Raw genomic sequence first — 18716 nt, forward strand, 5'->3', positions numbered from 1 at the left:
TGACTGGTCGTCCGTGTCATCCCTCGCCCTGCTAGGAGATCATGCAACCCCGTAAGTTATTTTTAGAATACCTCTCCGTCATACTGTGCAGTCGCGCCCAACTTTTCAGTAGCCTATGGGGCACCTATTGCGCGTGTTTTGACACAAGGAAATGTGTTCTTAGCTTTTCTAGTTTCGGAGCAGCAGCAGTAGCAAGGGTGCACTGATCGTGAGATCTTGTCGAGATTAATCCACTGGTATTTTCCATTTAGCTCCATCTTCATTTGTTTGGCGACGCCAGGGTGGGTTGTATCAGCCCCCTGTCAGCCCGTGTTATGAAAGACGGCGAATCAGAGCGAAGGTTAAGTAATGCACTGAAAGATCGTCATATCGAACAGAAGGACCGGCTACCAGACCATGCGTTTAGGCGTTGTGCGATAGCCTTCAGCCAGTGCTTTCAAACGCACGCAACCGCGCTCTCCGTACTCGATCACACACAGTAAGACACTGCTGAAGTTTCATCTCCATGCGCCGAGTGTCCAATCGCATCCTACACTGCGATGCAAGGGTAACATGTCCATCAAATAGGCACAGGCGACCAAGGGCGATGTTCGGCCGTCATGTGAGGTGGTGTTCAACCAGTGCTATCAAATAGATGTGGTGCCGTTCGCATCAATATAGGTTTTCAAAACGTGGCTGTGACTTGCTCCCCGCTCTCACAGGCATTCATCATCAACGCGCCGACCGGGGACACGAACAAACAAAAGTAGGCGCCAAGGACATGGAAACATCCCGCAAAGCCGAAGCGAAATTATAACACATGCCTTTTGGGACGACTTTGTGCAGCTGGTGTTTTCCAATTTATAATTTTTAGATGAACTAGCTTAGAGAAACTCATATTGATTTCAGAGGGCTGTAATGGGCAGAATTTAGGGACGGAGTAAATTGATGATGTGTACAAAATAGAAACGTTCAATTTTGGCACCTGTGTAACTTCACTCTATCACCTGACGTTGTGTGTACTTTCACATTTGGCCAGCTGACATTCCTCGGCTAACTTCTTTGGAAACAAGAAGCCAACGGAAAAATAAGGTTCATGATGATCATAATTCACTGATACAGGATTATATTTTGATCTTTGCAAAAAATAAAATAGCTTGATTGTAGCAAGCAGAATAACTAGATAAAATGGAAGCTCACAATCATATTAATTTTAAGGAAAGTTTTGGAGAAATATTTCACAAGTAACAGGAAGACGAAAGTCTAACCTGGGATTTTCTGATCAGTTAAGTACAGCTGTCTGAACTAATCACATTTAGAGTTCCCTGCCTCCATCACATTTACTTGCGTATTTTCTACTTGTTTTTGTTGTTTTCTTTGCTGCATGCCGCATGTTTTCAGCGTGACTGGGGGTCACAATAACCGACACGGGGGGCGTGCTTGAGGAAGATCACGGCTGTGACACGTTCAACGCGGGACACTAATGGGCAGACGAGCCAGATGGAGTAGGGAGCCAGATGGTGGGGAGACGAGCCAGATGGAATAGGGAGCCAGATGGAGTGGGGAGCCAGATGGTGGGGAGACGAGCCAGATGGAGTGGGGAGCCAGATGGTGCGCAGGCGAGCCAGATGGAGAGGCAACGAGGCACTGCGCGCAGGATCGGCGAGAAGTGGAGGTGACTGGGATGGCAGGTCTAGCACTTTAAACCACTACTCACTCTGCTAGCTGGATGCGTGCTATCAGAGCACGTGCTCGTGAGAAACAGTACTGTTACTGACAGCAGGTGCACAACTGAAAGCACACGAAAGTAACGGCGCGAAAAGGGGAGGGGTGGCTGTAAAAAGTATGATGGCCTTGACTTTTTCAGAGCTTAAATTGTTTAGAGCCGAAACATCGACGTAGAAAAAAGCTGTTGTTGTTCAGAAGTAAGTCGTTCAGTGCATTAGCGAGGAACATTATGCACATGGATAACAGTATAGTAAATTAACCCTATTCCTCGGAGAAAAACCAGGAGAATAGAGATATAGTCGGGATGATATTCCGGCAACATGCCTTTATCGATAAAGGCACGCTGCCGAAATATCAACCCAACCATGTCTCCATTGTCCTGTTTTTTTTTCTCCGAGTAATGAGGATGATACTACTGTCTTATTATGGGTTATACTACTGTTATATTATACTGCTGTTTTATTTTTACTACTATGTGGAAAAGCAGATGTCTTAATTTTTATTGGATGAGTATGACCATTGACTCCTTGTCTTCGATGATGAGACAGCGAGACAGTGTCATCATTGGACGGCATCATCACCTTTCACTCCTCTCACCTGGAGGCAACGCCTGATCTGGTGCCCAACATCAGACCCCAGGGGGCATGTGCCCTCAGTTCGCACTCCAGCAGTGCAATCTGTCTGCCCAAAAATAAAACGAAACAGAAACGAAAGTCAACTCGAGCATGACTTTCGCAACAAAGTCAAAATACGTAACATAAAAAGAGATTGTCTGATTCCACTGCGCATGTTTAGGCGCGCAAACACGTGTTTCGCTAGTCCGAGAATATCGCGTTACTCAATACTCCCATACGCTCTGCTCACCAGCAAGTGGTCTACGTTGAACGCCGTGGACTAGCTCAGTTGGAGGGGACTGAACGGGCTGGAGGAAATTTAAGAACCTATCTTTTGAATTAAGAGCAGACATCAGGGCTGGGACCTTGCTTCAGAGCTGGGATTAGTTGCTTTAGAACAGTTACAAGGGCGGGGAGAGACATCAGGGCTGATGTCAGGGTGGGGAACAGACACCAGGAAGCAGAGGTCGGGGTGGGGAACAGACTCCAGGGCTGAGGGATATACATCAGGGCTGGGAACAGACATTAGAAGATGGGAACAGATGCTACAGCGGGGGACAGATATCAGAGCTCGGGAACATACATCAAGAACGAGGAACAGACATTGATGCTGAGGAGCAGAAATCAGGGCTGATGAACGGACATCAAAGCAGGAAAAAGGCATCAGGACCTTGGAACAAACATTAAGGCTGGGGAAACAGACACCAGGACTGATAAACAGACACCAGGGCTGGGGGAACAGACATCAGGGCTAAGGAACAGACATTAGTGCTGGGGGAACAGAACTAGACCAGTCGATCTCGTCACCACAATGCTTCCCGCCTGAGCGGGCCAGTGCAGCCGCGATGTGGCGTGTCCGAAGTGCATTGTCATTATGTCTTGACATCAAGAGCGATGTCTGTGCGTGGAGATGAGAGCCACGCTGACGCCCTTGACACGCGGATCGCGCGTTGCTGGAAGTACGGTTACGCCGCAGCCTCAGCTGTAAGCAAACGCTTCTTTGCGTACTGTTTTCTCTGGAGAATACACCCAAGATCTGGGTCGAAGGTGGGCAGGTTCCTATGTCTGTCTGCCGAGTGTCGATCTCTCCACGTCTTCATGTTCTCGAGACTGACCGTTAGGTTTGGGCGGCACATCTAAAAACATGATCACGATCGTGTCAAAGGCGGAAAACATGCGCAAGATATCAGGCGTGTGCGTAAATGCGATTCGCCATACCATGAAGCCAAATGAAACAGCTGGAAATATTCTTCGCGGACACCACCGCAGCTTTGCCCATGAAAAGTTTATTCTCAGGCATCGTGCGCCGGCTGGGCACCTGAAATCGCTGGGGCTCGATCGCCGCACGCTGCTGCGATGCTTAATGCGTCGCAGAAGCGTAACGTAACTGCGTCCGTGCGTAGCTGTTCACCTGTGCGTGCATCTGTCATTTGCAGGCTGTTTCAGAACTTGTGTAAGACCTTTTGGAACACCGAGAGGAGCATAAATGTCTTTAATTTTTTGAACCCAATTTTCATCACACAGTACCGTAGAAACCACGCAATAAACGCATGTTTTTCTGTTGAGCACTTTATTCTCCGCCCCGCCGGTGCCAACGTCTCCCCTCGCCCATCGATGCACATGATTACGCGTCGGCCGCGGACGGCGCGGTTGCCATTCTCTGGACCCACGCCAGCCGCAAGCGCCTCGGTGATCTTCTGAGGTCAGGTCACGCCTCCCATCTCTGAGAACGCCACCTGGAAGAACACCAGTCGTCTGGGGGGGCTCTCCAGCCGGCCGGGGACGCTCTGTCAGTCCGCTGACTGGGGGCGTCAGCTCGAGGGGTACCAGTCGTCTGAGGGGTTCCCCGGCCGGTCGGAGATGCTCTGTCAGTCTGCTGACTGGGAGCGTCAGCTCGAAGAGCACCAGTCGTCTGAGGGGACGCTGTCAGTCTGCTGACTGACCGGCAGTCGCGCTCGTCCTCCAGCTAGGCTCGCGCTGCGACCGCCGTATAACACACGTGACTCGCTGGCCCGCTGGAGTTATCCTTACCAGTATTGTGGAGCATATGGCTTCCGATAGACAATGTTGGCGTTATATCCATCACAGCCTCCGAAACAAAAATTACCGTATCGCTCTTATCGCACCTTTCACTGTTCTCAGCCTTGTTGCGGTACTGTTAAAAGCAGTGAGTTGGTTCCAGTTTCGCTGTGAAAGCCTTCAAGAGATTGTGTGGACGCATGTGCCCATGCGTCATGACTCATCAAGCGACAAGAACGTCCCGGCAGCTTCCGTAGGCACACGTGACTGGAAACCGCACAGCTGCGGCCACGTGACGGGGTATAGAATAGTCAGCTCCGAGGATGTCGCGTAGTACGACCCAAGTTCGCCTACCCCGCATGACAACATACGCACACAATCACATTTATTCCGATGGCTAATGCCAAGGTAGCCGTTACAGGCGCTCGTTATCGATTCCATGACAATGCAAAACATGCAGGAGTTCAAACAAGCTCAAAAAGTCACGCGTTATTCGGGAAGCAGCTGGACTCTTCGCTAGAAATCAAAGCGAATACGGAAGGGCGCGCGACGGATCCTTACGGGTAAAAAATAAAGGACCCGCCTGCACGACGTCGATAACGACACACATTCCCGTTATATATTCAAAATCAACACACAACACGCGGTTCAAAACCAAGGAGTAAGCCGATTGCACTTAGCAAACAGAAACACATTCGCGGACCACGGCCTGCCTGCCGACGCCTGGCCAGTGCGACAGACAGTAACTGCGCCATCTGCCGGCTAGCAGACGTCACACCTCAGCGCAATAGGGCGGGGCCGTGTGACGCCTGCTGAGGGACAACCACGACAGAACTGGTTCAGCGCCACAGACGCTGGGGCCGACACAGTCCTCAGCTCGGTGTCAATGGCACGCCGTCCCATAGAACAGCACGGGCTGTAGCCTCCTGAACCGATCCAATGACGTCATGAGGTCGCGCGTCTGGGTCCCACTAGCTCCGATCCGTCCTTCGCTCGCCGGCGCCGTCATTCACCACACGGACCCGGGCAGGGCGCCGAGTGCCACACCGAATACGTGTCCAAAGCCACAGCCAGCAGCCTGCCGTTCCAGCTCCTGCTCCAAAGTCGAAGCCGCAGTCGGCCAGCACCAGCGGCGGCCGCTTCGGCTGGCTCCGTCTCTGCTCACCAGACCACCGGCGGCGTGCGACCCCACCGGAGCCCGCTGCTCCTGTAGCGAACGGCATCTGCCGGCTACCGTGGACTCGTCCAGCGCCCTCCGTGGACTCGTCCGCCGGCCACCGTTGACTTGTCCACCGGCCACCGCGGACTCGTCTACCGGCCATCGTGGACTCGTCCGCCAGCCACCATGGACTCGTTCGCCGGCCACCGTGAACTCGTCCACCGGCCACCATGGACTTGTCCGCCGACCACAGTGGACTCGTCCGCCGGCCACCATGGACTTGTCCACCGGCTACCTTGGACTCGTCCGCCGCCTTCAATGGACTCGTCAGCCGGCCACTGTGGACCCGTCCGCCGACCGCCGCAGGCTCCTCCAGCGGCCACCGTGGACTCGTCTGCCGCCCACCGTGGACCCGTCCGCTGTCAGCGGCGCCACGCTCAGAAGCTCAGCACCTGCGGCTTGGTCTCGCCAATGCACTTGCTGATGCTGCGCAGCAGGCGGACGAAGTTTGTGTCCTTGGGCTTCTCCAGGCCGCGGTTGGCGCGGGCTTTCATCACGGCCACGAACTCGCGGTTGCTCAGCTGACCGTCGTCTGGCGAGAGGTCAGAGGTCAGGTCAGGGGCAAGATACGGAGGTCGGGAGGCCCAGCGTACCGGGCCGATCAGATATCAGAGTTCAGAGAGACCGGATGCCATGTTTGACACGAAAACGAGCCTAGAACACCACACGCGTCAAAATGAACGCAGTATGAGTGATTTTTTATCAATCCATCCACAGCATTCTTCTACGATGCGGACCATTTTCCCACACATGCCAGCGTTCAACGACCGGGCGTGACATGCACACAATGTAATAACACAGACGCAGCACAGAGCCAGACGCGTCGTCCCTTCATTATCTCCATGGTGCCGGCCGGCTGCCGTTCCGCTCACTGTTGTCATCGAACAGTGTGAAGACGATGTCCACCACGTGGTCGGACAGGTCCACACGTGACACGGTCTTGGCCACGTGCTTCAGCGTCGCTGCAACATGCGGCCGGTCAGCAGCGGGCAGGGCACGTGTCACGCTTCACGCGACGCAGCACGCGGTACGGTACGGGCGTCGGCACGCCGCTGCGTGACCCTTTTCCCCCTCCCCCTCCCCCACAGCGAGGGTCGGCGCAGGGGCGTGCCGACAGTCGTCGAGAGCCGGCGCCAGACACACGCTGCCGGCGCTCAGTCCGCCATGCTCAGGGTGACCGAGCCGCCGGGGTGCACTCTGGGCGCGGCCGTGCCTCCATCGGCCGCAGCCCGACGAGCGCTGGTCACAGCCGCCCGGTCAGAGCGCAGGCCACAGCACCTCAGTCAGAGCGCTGGCCGAAGCGGCCCCACCAGGGCGCTGGCCACGGCCGCCCGGTCGGAGTGCTGGCCACAGCCACCCGGTCAGAGCGCTGGCCGAGGCGGCCCGACCAGAGCGCTGGCCGAAGCGGCCCCGCCAGAGCGCTGGCCGAGGCGACCGACGCGCTGACGGCGGTGAGCGTCACCTCCGAGCAGGCGTGCACGCGCCGACGGCACCACCGCCTAGCGGCAACCGCGTCGGCCAACCAACTCCCGTTGGCGCGTCGCACAGGGAAGGCCGCCGCCGCGACACATGAGGCGGCCTCCACTATTGGAGGAGGATCCGCGACCCAGTGGTGGCCGGGGCCTGTGTGGCGCACTGCTTCGCGAACCGCCGCGCCGACGCCGCGCGCTGGCGCGCGTCCGGCGCGGGGCCGGGGGAGGGGAGCGCTCACCCGGGTCGATGGAGGCGCCCGCGATGTGGTAGAACGTGAGCGCCGTGTCCACGTCGTGGATGCTGTTGAGCAGCTGGTAGAAGTTGAGGTAGTCGTTGACGGTAACGCCCACCGGGCTGTCCTGGGGGGCGGACGGCGGCGCACGGCGCCATCAGCCCAGCGTCACGCACGCACACCACTCTCGGCCATCGGCATGCAGCGTTTGTCAATAGCGGCGGTTGATCACCCTGAACATATGCCGGGATCATTTCGCTATTGTGATATCCTCAGGACATAACGGAAGACCAGTTCCGTTCAGCAAGTACTCCTTTTTCTGTGATGGCCGCCAGTCAGTTTCATCCATGCGTACCCTCCGAGCAATAAAAAAGTTATTGCCACGCCTTACCACCACCCACCGAACAGCGAAAACAAAACCAAAGTCACATATCAGCGCACGAGTCTAACCAACAGCTTTGCCGCCGCTGCTGTGCGCACTAGTGCACAACTCACGCCACAGGCGATTCACCCCGCCCCCCCCCCCGCCCCCACCCCCACCCCTTCCTCCTCCTCCCACCACGGTAACCTGCCTTGAACTTGCGTTTGACGCGGCGGAGCATCTTGAGCTTGCGGTTGGGCGGGTAGCCGCCGTAGGCCAGCAGCAAATCTGCGAAGTCCACCTCGCGCAGCCGACCGTGCTCGTCCGGAGTCTTGCGTCGAAACTGGCGGCGAAACCGGTCAACAGTGCGCCCTCCCCTCCCCTTCCCTTCCCTTCCCTTCCCGTGTTCCGTGCACACAATGTTTTGGACAGTTGGTCACCGGCCCGCTGTCCGATAATCAATATCATAAAGCCAACGCACCCAACTTCGCTTGAAGCCGAAGTCAGAGTTTTAGTTCAAAAGTTGTTCGAAGTCGAAACCAAAGCCGAACCCATGTATGGAAGAAAATGGTACGAGCCCGAAGCAGGGACGACACTGGAGGAAATTGCGGCTTTGCGAAGCCGCAGCCGGCTTTGTTCCCATGCCTGATGTATTCATACACACACCACCATGGCGATAACCAATACCCAGAGAGACTAGTAAACAACCGTACATTCAAAGCCCACTATGATCAACGTGGGTGAACAGAAGTATTTTGCAGTCCACGGTATTTAAGATGATGGTATTACACGGTATTTTACATGTCCAGACAGGGGGAGACCACGGTATCTAATATGAAAAGCAGTTGCATCCGCTCTGTTTACGGACAATTCCCGGTGTTCTGAAGTACCTCAGGTATCAACACTGCACCTATGGTAACAGCGCTAGGTTTTGAGGACGACTCGCGAATCGCCCATCGGCGTTTGCAGCTAAGACCACACCTCACCTCCAGACAGAGGATTTCGCGCTGCAGCTGGCTCTGGAAGTCGAGAAACTTCTCTATGGTCAGCTTCTTGTCCAGCTTCGGTCCGAAGAAGTAGGTGGACAGGGCCGAGTTGATGCCCTGCCGGCCGACGCCCCAGGTCAAGCTCAGGTCAGCGGGCCCGACAGTGGAACACCGAGCCGACCGTGTCAGGGGCCGGCTGTGGCTACCAAGCATTCCACTCCATTTAAAATATTTAAAAAAAGCATTAAAAATAGCACTGTTAACATAACTGCCGTCCCAAGGCAAACAGACTTAAGTGCTATAATAAAAATGGCTGTTACGCGTTTTTGTCTTTGGGCGGCAGATGCGCGATAACATTATGTAACATCCTTTTTAAAAAATCGACGAGAATGTCCGGAATAATGCTTGCACAGAATAGCCGGTGTCGCATCGGACATGCGGCGCTGCGTATTGAATTCACCGACAATAGAAGTGCACGTAATCACGAGGTCTCTCTGGGTGGGATTCAATCAACCTTGGCATTTGATCATCTTCAACCTCTTCCGGCGAAAGTGATCACAAACCCACACACCCAACGTTCAGAACCTCCAGGCACAATTTCAGCCCCGAACGGGCGTCCACACAGCCCAAAAGCACGCCGAGTCCAGAATGAGCGGGTCTGTTGCTTCCGCCGTCCAATTCGGCGACGTTTACAAACGTCGTTGACCCCCTCCCCCTCCCCCTTTCTCCTCTCCCCACCGGTCAGAAGAAATGACCGGCACCCGTCGCCCGCCGCTCGACGCCGGCACATCACGTCGCACGCGCTGGTCACGAGAGCTGTGCAGACAGATGCGGGACGACCATCGCCTACCTCACCGCACTCACCCCAGTCCGGCGGACGTGGCTGACGCGCTGGGCCAGTCGCTGTCGCATAGCAGCCGCCAAACCACCTACTGCCAGCTGGTGAGGAGGTGAGCCACCCTTAAGGTGCTGCTGGTGGTGAAGACCTACCCTGAAGGTGCTGCCGGCGGTGGTGACCTACCACGAGGGTGTTGCCAGCCGTGGTGTGGTGGCGACACACCCCGAAGGTGCTGCCGGTGGTGTTGTGGTGATACCTACCCTGAAGACGCTGCTGGTGACAGTGTGGTGGTGACCTACCCTGAAGGTGCTGCCGGTGGTGGTGTGGTGATACCTACCCTGAAGACGCTGCTGGTGACAGTGTGGTGGTGACCTACCCTGGAGGTGCTGCCGGTGGTGGTGTGGTGGTGACCTACCCTGAAGGTGCTGCCAGTGATGGTGTGGTGGTGACCTACCCTGAAGGTGCTGCTGCTGGTAATGGTATGGTGATGACCTACCCTGAAGGTGCTGCCGGTGGTGGTGTGGTGGTACCTACCCTGAAGACGCTGCTGGTGACAGTGTGGTGGTGACCTACCCTGAAGACGCTGCTGGTGACAGTGTGGTGGTGACCTACCCTGAAGACGCTGCTGGTGACAGTGTGGTGGTGACCTACCCTGAAGGTGCTGCCGATGGTGGTATGGTGATGACCTACCCTGAAGGTGCTGCCGGTGGTGGTGTGGTGGTGACCTACCCTGAATGTGCTGCCAGTGGTGGTATGGTGATGACCTACCCTGAAGGTGCTGCCAGTGGTGGTGTGGTGGTGACCTGCCCTGAAGGTGCTGCTGCCGGTGGTGGTGATGGTGATGACCTACCCTGAAGGTGCTGCCGGTGGTGGTGTGGTCGCGGTGGCGCGCACCCACTGACGTCTGCTGCCGGATCAGGAACGAGACCTTCTCGAACTCCTCACTGTCCACGTCACCGTCGCCGTTAAAGTCGAACATCTGGAAGGCGATCTCGAACTGGCGGCTGGACGCTGTAACCACGGCGACCGGTGCCATGGATACGGAGGCGGGAATGTGCTGGCCAGCATGAATTTAGCGTCTAGCGATTTACCCGCAGCAAACGCGACGATCCACGCACTCCATCAACTGCCACACCATCAACTGTCACACCATCAACCGCCACATCATTATCCGCCGCACTGCAAACGCAACTGACCGCCGCACCATCAACGCTGCTGGCAGTTCCTTTGCCCCGATGAGAACACCGACGGCTGTTCGCGCGCCCGTGTGATTGTTAGGCCAATCTGCTGCGCCAACACTCTACCGAAGCCACACAGAGCGCCGCTTCTGCTGCGCTCCGTTGTGGGGGGCGTGGGGGGGGGGGGGGGCGAGCCGCCGCGGTCGCGCGCCTAGCGCACCCAACGGCCGCGGGTCGACCTTGGGGGCCAGCGGTCGTCCCGGCACTGCCCGGACTCACTGGACATGATGGTCAGGATGAAGATGTAGTCGGAGAACGAGATGAGGCCGTGACTGCCGAGCTTGTAGAAGATGCTGTCCGTGTCCAGCTCCAGGTTCAGCTCCTCGGGCGAGTTCTGGCGCGCGGGACGGAGCCGGGGACAGGTCACGACCGCAGCACAGGAACAGCCAGGGCAGCATCACACAACACGGACACAGGACAACAGCAGGGAAGCGGCGACAGCATGCGGACACATCAGAGCTTGAAAGCATGGCGTAACATGGCAGCAATTCACAATAAAGCGCTACGCCATAGCACAGAAGCTGGCGCAAGCCACACGCTGGCTGCCACCAGGAATGACATCAATAACTTCGATGAACGCCTTCACAATGTCCCGGTTTTGGAAAAAAACCATAAGCCTGTTTATCTACACAAGACATTATGCAGGTTACTTCATCTGTAAGTTATCTAGCGCATGTCTGCATTAGCCTTCGTCGTCACTGGGGCTTTACGGCGCACTCAGATGCTCAGGCTCCATGGCGTCGCCTGCCTCTCACCCTGGCAGGACGGACAGGCGCCGCAGGGAAAAAAACAAAAAAACAAAAAAAAAACCGCGCCGCCGGTTTCACGGACGCGCCACGTAACCACATAACCGGTGCCCTTCTGCAGTACGCTGCCTGCACTGGTTACACAAGTGGATCGTCGGCCACATCACAAGCACCAGCCGCCCATCCCAACGGTCATTACCTTGGGGTCAAAGCGCCGGTACTGATCCAGGCCCAGACCTGAAACCAGTCAGCTCGTGAGCACGGCGACCGTCGCGGCGCGCCTGAGGACCACCACTGGTGTAGTTGGTGCCATTTATGACGCACTCGGCTGCTAAGGCTATATGGGGTTGCCTGCCTCTCACCCTGGCAGAAAGGGCGGGCACCGCGGGGAATCGAGCCCCGTACCTCTGGTTTCCCAGATGCGCAGCGGTTAACACGCACCCCGGTGGGCGACTGAATGCTCTTCGCTCGGGTGGGGTTGATTTGAACCTATCCTGAGATCTCACCAACTAAGAGAGCTAGAAACACCAAATTCACAGGATGTGTTGGCCTGTACGTGAACTTACTTGTGTCAAAATTTGGGATTCCTTGGTCATGACCTTCGGGTCACATAAGGTCAAACAATGTCAAACTATAGATTGGTGCCCAAAGTGCCCATAGAACCTAGATACTGCTCTAAGCAAAAGGTTAATGGTGCTCATTGGAGGTTGGTGACCTTTTTTGACCTTTCGCAGTTCATGGAGATCAGACTGACACAAGACTGCCTCGAGTTTTGCATTTGAATAACCGTCAAATATTACGACGGGCAAGTTCCTAAAAAAAAAAAATGTTGACCTTGGCCATTTTAGATCCCTGACCTGCCCTGACCTTTCAGAAGTTCATGGCAGATGTATGTCGCGGTTCCTGTTGTCGATAGACTCGAAATAAACACCAAAAGCTACCACATCCAGCAAGCTCCATAATAAAAAAACTGGTTGGTTTTGACCTTAGCATCTGATCCTAGGTCAATTGAATTTGTTCATCCAGTTGTTGTGCCTTACAAACTATCCCAGAGATGCATGACTTCGTCTGACACTTCATTGTTGCACCAGACCGAGCGGTTCACCAAAAATTGTCTTCGCTGAATCCACGGCCTGACTTTGACGTGCCGCAAGTCCGCGACCTTACGATGTTCACCTAAATTGTTGATACCAAATGACCTGCTATTAAATTGCCTACAACCATACCCAACTTGGCGCAGGTCTATTTTTGGTCATGCCGTTCGGAAACTATTCCGGAAAACGTTCGGGGGTCAGATTGACCCCCCCACACGAGGGTGTTCACGCCTGTGTGTTAACTACTGCACTAGGGGCATCCCGGACCACCACTGGTAGGGAGAATGGGGGGGGGGGGGGGGGCGGGGGCACAGCAATGCCCACTTCATCACGCACAATCCTCAGGTCACCCTCTGGTGGTGTGGTGTTCATTATCCCCACGCCATCGCTCAGCCGTGTGATGTTCACCATCCCCAGGTCACCCTCTGGCTGTGTGGTGTTCACCATTCCCAGGTCACCCTCTGGCTGTGTGGTGTTCACCATTCCCAGGTCACCCTCTGGCTGTGTGGTGTTCACCATTCCCAGGTCACCCTCTGGCTGTGTGGTGTTCACCATCCCCAGGTCACCCTCTGGCTGTGTGGTGTTCACCATTCCCAGGTCACCCTCTGGCTGTGTGGTGTTCACCATTCCCAGGTCACCCTCTGGCTGTGTGATGTTCACCATCCCCAGGTCACCCTCTGGCTGTGTGGTGTTCACCATTCCCAGGTCACCCTCTGGCTGTGTGGTGTTCACCATTCCCAGGTCACCCTCTGGCTGTGTGATGTTCACCATCCCCAGGTCACCCTCTGGCTGTGTGGTGTTCACCATTCCCAGGTCACCCTCTGGCTGTGTGATGTTCACCATCCCCAGGTCACCCTCTGGCTGTGTGATGTTCACCATCCCCAGGTCACCCTCTGGCTGTGTGGTGTTCACCATTCCCAGGTCACCCTCTGGCTGTGTGATGTTCACCAACCCCAGGACACCCTCTGGCTGTGTGGTGTTCACCATCCCCCGGTCACCCCCTCTGCCCTCCCGTGCTCACCCTCCGGTTGCTTGACGCCGGGTGTGATGGAGCGGAGGAAGTCCTGCGGCGTCATGTACACCTCGGAGGAGACGGTGCCGTCCGGCAGCTCCTGCATCACCCGCAGCGTCGCGAAGTAGCGGAAGATTTTGTCCGGCGTCGAGTACTGCCGGATCCGGTTCTCGTACTCGATAATCTGGCAGCAGGGTGGAGAGGACTCCATTATCTGGACATGATGCGGGAGAGGACCCCATTATCTGGACCAGAGCTGAAGCACATTCTACAGCCCAGCCACGCACTCTCAACGTGATGGGGAACGTTTTACTTTGGTTTGGAGGTCGTTGTTCACACCTCTCAAACATTTGGGCTTGCATCGTGATCTCGTGATATATCCCGAAACTTTTATACATGGATCGTCATAGTACATATACAGATAGTACATATAGATATTAGATATGGTTAGTAATAGTAATAGTACAAAATATTTCTGGATCCACCTACATGTACATACATACACACACACACACACACATATATATATATATATATATATATATATATATATATATATATATATATATATATATGCATTAACTCTGGGATTGCATTCATTTCACACTAATATGCCACATCTGCGAACAGCCTCGCTTTGCATGGTTTGTGACCCGAAACGCCTGGGGCGTGGTGACGGTGACGTCACGCCTCCACGTAGCGTGAACTGAGCCTCCTCAGACAATTAAGGAATGGTGCGAAGCGATTAAATGCCGCATCCCGACAAAACGACGGTCAGGAGCAGCCATCTAACACCACAGAGCAGAGCTGCACGAGGCGCCCCTGTGCTGCACCAGTGGTCTCAACATGGGAAAAATAACCCGAGGCTCGATGTCCGACGTTAAAGTAGAAAACTTCACTCTGCTCTTAAAAAAAAAACATTCAAATGATTTTCATGCAGCCTGCAGATTGATACTAAGTTGAGGAAATGGTAACATTAAATTGGGAGCATGTTAACATAAGCAGATGCATTGGAATGTGATCGGTTTAACAACTCTGCCAGCGTCGAAAGTTCAAAAACTCTTTAATGAAAGCCAAAAGTTTTGAGCAGCAGTCCTTGTCCCTATTTTATACCTAAAAATCAACTCCTAAAAATCTTCCAAATCCCTTACTACAGCCCCATAGTTGACCGCAACTGAGTCTATTATCATGTATATCTGTATATGCCACCGCATCTATATCCGTATAACATATTGATCTGTTACCATGATACACTGAAATTCTTCACATCCCAAAAACATTGTAACTCAGGACCCAAATATCTGGCAAAAACATCATCATAGACACTAGATAGATGGCTATCATCTGCGCGAACCTGCCGTTCAACGTGTTACCTTCCTATCTCGGAAGCCGACCTTCATCTGGCCCTTTTTGTCCTCCTCGTCCTCGTCCTCAGACTCCTCCAGCTCGTCCTCAGACTCACTGGCGTCCTTGGCCAGCACCTCCTTGGCCTTGACGGACGTCTTGCGGTTCCAGATGTCGGCGGCGCTGCGGGAGGTCATGCGACGTCACCACGTCAGCGCGCCTCCCAACGGGAAACAGGGTGCCCTTCCAACTCCCCCCCCCCCCCCCAACACACGCACACGAACACATGCACACAGAAAGTTGAAAAACAGTCTTAGATGTAGCTGGTTCAGTCCCCTCACATCCAATTCCAAGTTCCTCAGCATCTGCTTTGACCTCGTCGTTGTTGTGTGTGCGTTCTTGCAGACGTGTCCTCGAGTGCCTCTGTAAAGTGCATGTGATATTGCTGCAGATGACCAACAAGCCATATTCATATTCCCGCACGACCTTGTATGAACATCCCTGCAGGAACTTCCGCACATGCCCGTGGGAGTCCCAGCGTCTCCCTCACACGTGTTCCAATAGGAGCAGCACCCGGCGGCCGCAGCACCTGCACCACAACGCGCTGCTCAGTCCAGGCCCGCTTCGGCCGCAGCTCCGTGCTACTCACAGTTTCCAGTTGAAGAAGGAGGCCACAGCTACCAGGCAAAGCACCACCTGGTAGATCCGGTAGCCCAGGCGCGGCTTCTCGGGCGGGCCGTGGCCGAAGTTCTTGTAGTGTCGGCGCTGCGAGGCGGCGCCGCACGCGACCGGCACGCCGGCGCGCCTGTCGGCGCCAAGAGGCACGGTCACACGTGACGCGCACAGAGAGGCCGGCGCCGGGCGGCCTGGACCGGCTGGGGGTCCACAAGAAGTGAGAGCTTCTGACAGCAGGGGAGAAACTGGCCTTGTCTGACCAAGACCAGCCAGAGGTCCACGAGTAGTGAGAGCTTCTGACAGCAGGATAGAGGCTGGCCTTGTCTGACCAAGAATAGCCAGAGGTCCATGAGTAGTGATGGCTTCCAACAGGGGAAGGAGAAGATAACAGGATGTACAGGAGAAGTGCAAGCATACCTGGCCTGGCAGAGGATCTACAGGAGACAGGACAACAGGCCAGGAAGATTATAGGATTATAAAAGGCTGCCCATGTGAATTTAAGTCTATTGGCAGGTACCATCATAAAGTTGGAGCTTCAGACAGTTTATATATATATATATATATATATATATATATATATATATATATACATTTTACACAATACCTTACCTGGCATTAGGTTGCAGTTGGGCAGTCAAAGCTTGTATAGCTGGAGATCTTGATACAGCTAGCACCAGTCTGGTTAGGCCAGACATGGTGACAAAAAGACTGAAATAGACATTTTCAGTTGTTTACCACAACTGTTACAAAACACAAATGTCTGACTGTGTGCATATTAATAGCATCACAACTGTGTAGAAGTATATGACCCTCTGTTCCCTTAATCTTTGATAATATGGTTTGAAAAAAGTTGATCTAACATAAAGGTAAGCAATGACATGTGTTATTGTACAGATCATATGGTAACTGGGCTAATCACAATGATGCCAGTTAACACCCAGCACTTGCTACATCCTAATGTTCAGGTGAATCAGTATCTCCCTAGGTATATTATACATCTTCAACATACTTCCTAATGTTCTAATGTACCTGGAGTGATTCAAAAGGGTTGCCATTATTTTGTACCTGAAGCTTCTTCCTGTTTCTTTTCCATCTATATGGCATGGAATAAATGATGCCACTGAGCTTGTGGTTCTGAGTCAATGGGCACACCACAACACATCACAAGGCACACAACAGGCTTGGGCATCACTGGCATAGGCATCAACTTCCTAAAACAACCGAATCAACTGCATTTATTAGGAAATCCATACCATCTTGGAATCAACAAATGCACCAAACATTTGTGACTATTTTTGACAATGCGAGTTAGCTACACATGTCTAGCTAATAAAGCATTATTTAGCTAAAAACGCGTTTACCTCACACCTGTCACCCAACCATTTCACATTAAGCGACGTATAAAGCTGGGTACTCTAAGCGCAGGCTTCGCAGATCCCAAGTGGTCTAAATGAGTGGAATTTGGGGCACAAATCATACAAAAAGGTACCATTCCACGCAACAGACATGCATCGATTCCTCCAACACATTCACTCACAGTTATGCTCTGTAGACCAGCAATAAGTACTATTTTAAGTCATACCCCCAACCTGGCAGCTATAATCAAACGAAGAATACCTTCGCGGCGCGGCTTTCAGCTGACGATGCGACTATGTAAGGCTTATTTTACGGCGTTGATTGTATTCAGCTGATCGTGCGGTGACGTCATACAGCCATGAAATACCGTACCAAAATCAGTGCCAGTCTGATAACGGTTTCCCCAATGAACCAATTGCGCTTTTTATCAGAAGCGCAAGCAGGGGAGAGCACAGGGGCACGTGTCCCCCTTTATGTCCCGAGAGACCCGAAGGGCCCCTCGGGACCGACGACTAGGTCGTATTCAGGGGCCCCGGCCCGGCCCGTGGAGCCAGACGCGTCAGTGCCAGCAAGAGGGCCCTTTGCACCAATCGAGGTCCCTCTTAGTTGACAAAGACTTACATGTCGTTCAGATGCCATCGGTACCGCAATTTCGGTTCCGTGTCGGCATGGGCCTGAGGGCCCACTTCCCAAGCAGGGACAAAGCCGGGGTCAATGATTTACATTGGCCGTGGGCCCCAGCGTCCGTCAGGAGCCCACGGTGCCTAATAGGGGCCCTGCGTTGGCAAGGGGTCCCGAGTCGGCTAGAGACAGTGTTTGAGCAAGCCCAAAGAAGGCCTGCAGGGGCTCACCGCGACTGACGATCAACGGCTCGTTGGTGTATGACATCCGCTGACGGTCCACAAAAACGCATGTTTTTTACGTGCCATTTATCTGAGAAATGAAATAGCAAGTCAAAAACGACGGAGAGTGATTAAGGGTAAAAAACACAGAAACTGATGCATGCATAAATAACATAAGACAACCCTGTCGCACAAAAAATGATTGGCGTTTTTTGTGCCGTAGGTTTGTCTTAAGCTATGCATAGAAATATTCAGCATGGCGTTTTTTCCAGTTCGCATGTGATAGCGGCAATTGTATTTTTTTAATGAAGATTGGCACCGATACATAGGTGCTTAGATGTACCTATAGCCCAAATAGGGACGAACCGCGCTTGCATGGCCGTTTGGACGACACTGGGGAAATGCGGCTGCGACCACGTTATTGTTGGAGGAAATTTCAACTTCACTATAGGTTCAGAAAAAGACAGCTTTAATGCGTTCACGAAAACAATGTTAACGCTTGGAAGAAGTGCCTTAAAGCCTGCGATTAACACATGCTCGTGGAATCACTATAAGCCCAACGAATGGCAATTCGCAAGGACTCAATGAGCTCCGAACAAGGGTGCCATATTAGTCACCATTTTTTAAGGCTACGCCATGATGTTCATATTATTGCTGGTATCAAACAGACCACAACAAAATATCAATTAGCCTGCAAACCGGTGTGTCGCAGCGAGTTATGCAAAATCAATGGCTCATTATGAAACTGGACGTAATGATGATGAATACATAAACGTGGTAAGCCATGCATCTAAAAAGCAATAGAACACCATGTTGTGTCTGTTTATCCCCCCCCCCCCCGCCAAGTTTCTTGTCGGACATTCGTAACTATAAAAATGTCGGAGTTATCACCACTTGTGGTTTGTTTTACGAAAAACTATTAATGATGATTTGTACGGAGAATGCTAGGTTTTTATCAAA

General features: G+C 53.5%; 1 protein-coding gene across 2 annotated transcripts; it reads right to left on the minus strand.

Moving 5' to 3' along the window:
* Window positions 1–4710: 4710 nt before the first annotated feature.
* On the minus strand, window positions 4711–17181 carry LOC119090886 (calcium uptake protein 1 homolog, mitochondrial). 2 transcript variants are annotated; one of them, XM_037213627.1, is made up of 13 exons: window positions 17096–17181; window positions 16168–16266; window positions 15533–15688; window positions 14913–15066; window positions 13549–13723; window positions 11633–11670; window positions 10907–11021; window positions 10300–10460; window positions 8612–8728; window positions 7837–7968; window positions 7271–7391; window positions 6432–6521; window positions 4711–6091 (listed from the first exon to the last, which is right to left on the minus strand). In XM_037213627.1, the coding sequence occupies exons 2-13, from the start codon at window positions 16251–16253 to the stop codon at window positions 5937–5939; spliced, it is 1500 nt and encodes a 499-aa protein (XP_037069522.1). In that variant the 5' UTR covers window positions 16254–16266; window positions 17096–17181; the 3' UTR covers window positions 4711–5936. The 2 variants fall into 2 exon arrangements, with proteins under 2 accessions (XP_037069522.1, XP_037069515.1); XM_037213620.1 differs by lacking the exon at window positions 17096–17181 and adding an exon at window positions 16588–16607.
* Window positions 17182–18716: the final 1535 nt, after the last annotated feature.

This window comes from Pollicipes pollicipes, unplaced genomic scaffold, assembly GCF_011947565.3.
Source record: "Pollicipes pollicipes isolate AB1234 unplaced genomic scaffold, Ppol_2.1 Scaffold_1600;HRSCAF=1878_pilon_pilon_pilon, whole genome shotgun sequence".
NCBI classification, from domain to species: Eukaryota; Metazoa; Arthropoda; class Thecostraca; order Pollicipedomorpha; family Pollicipedidae; genus Pollicipes; species Pollicipes pollicipes.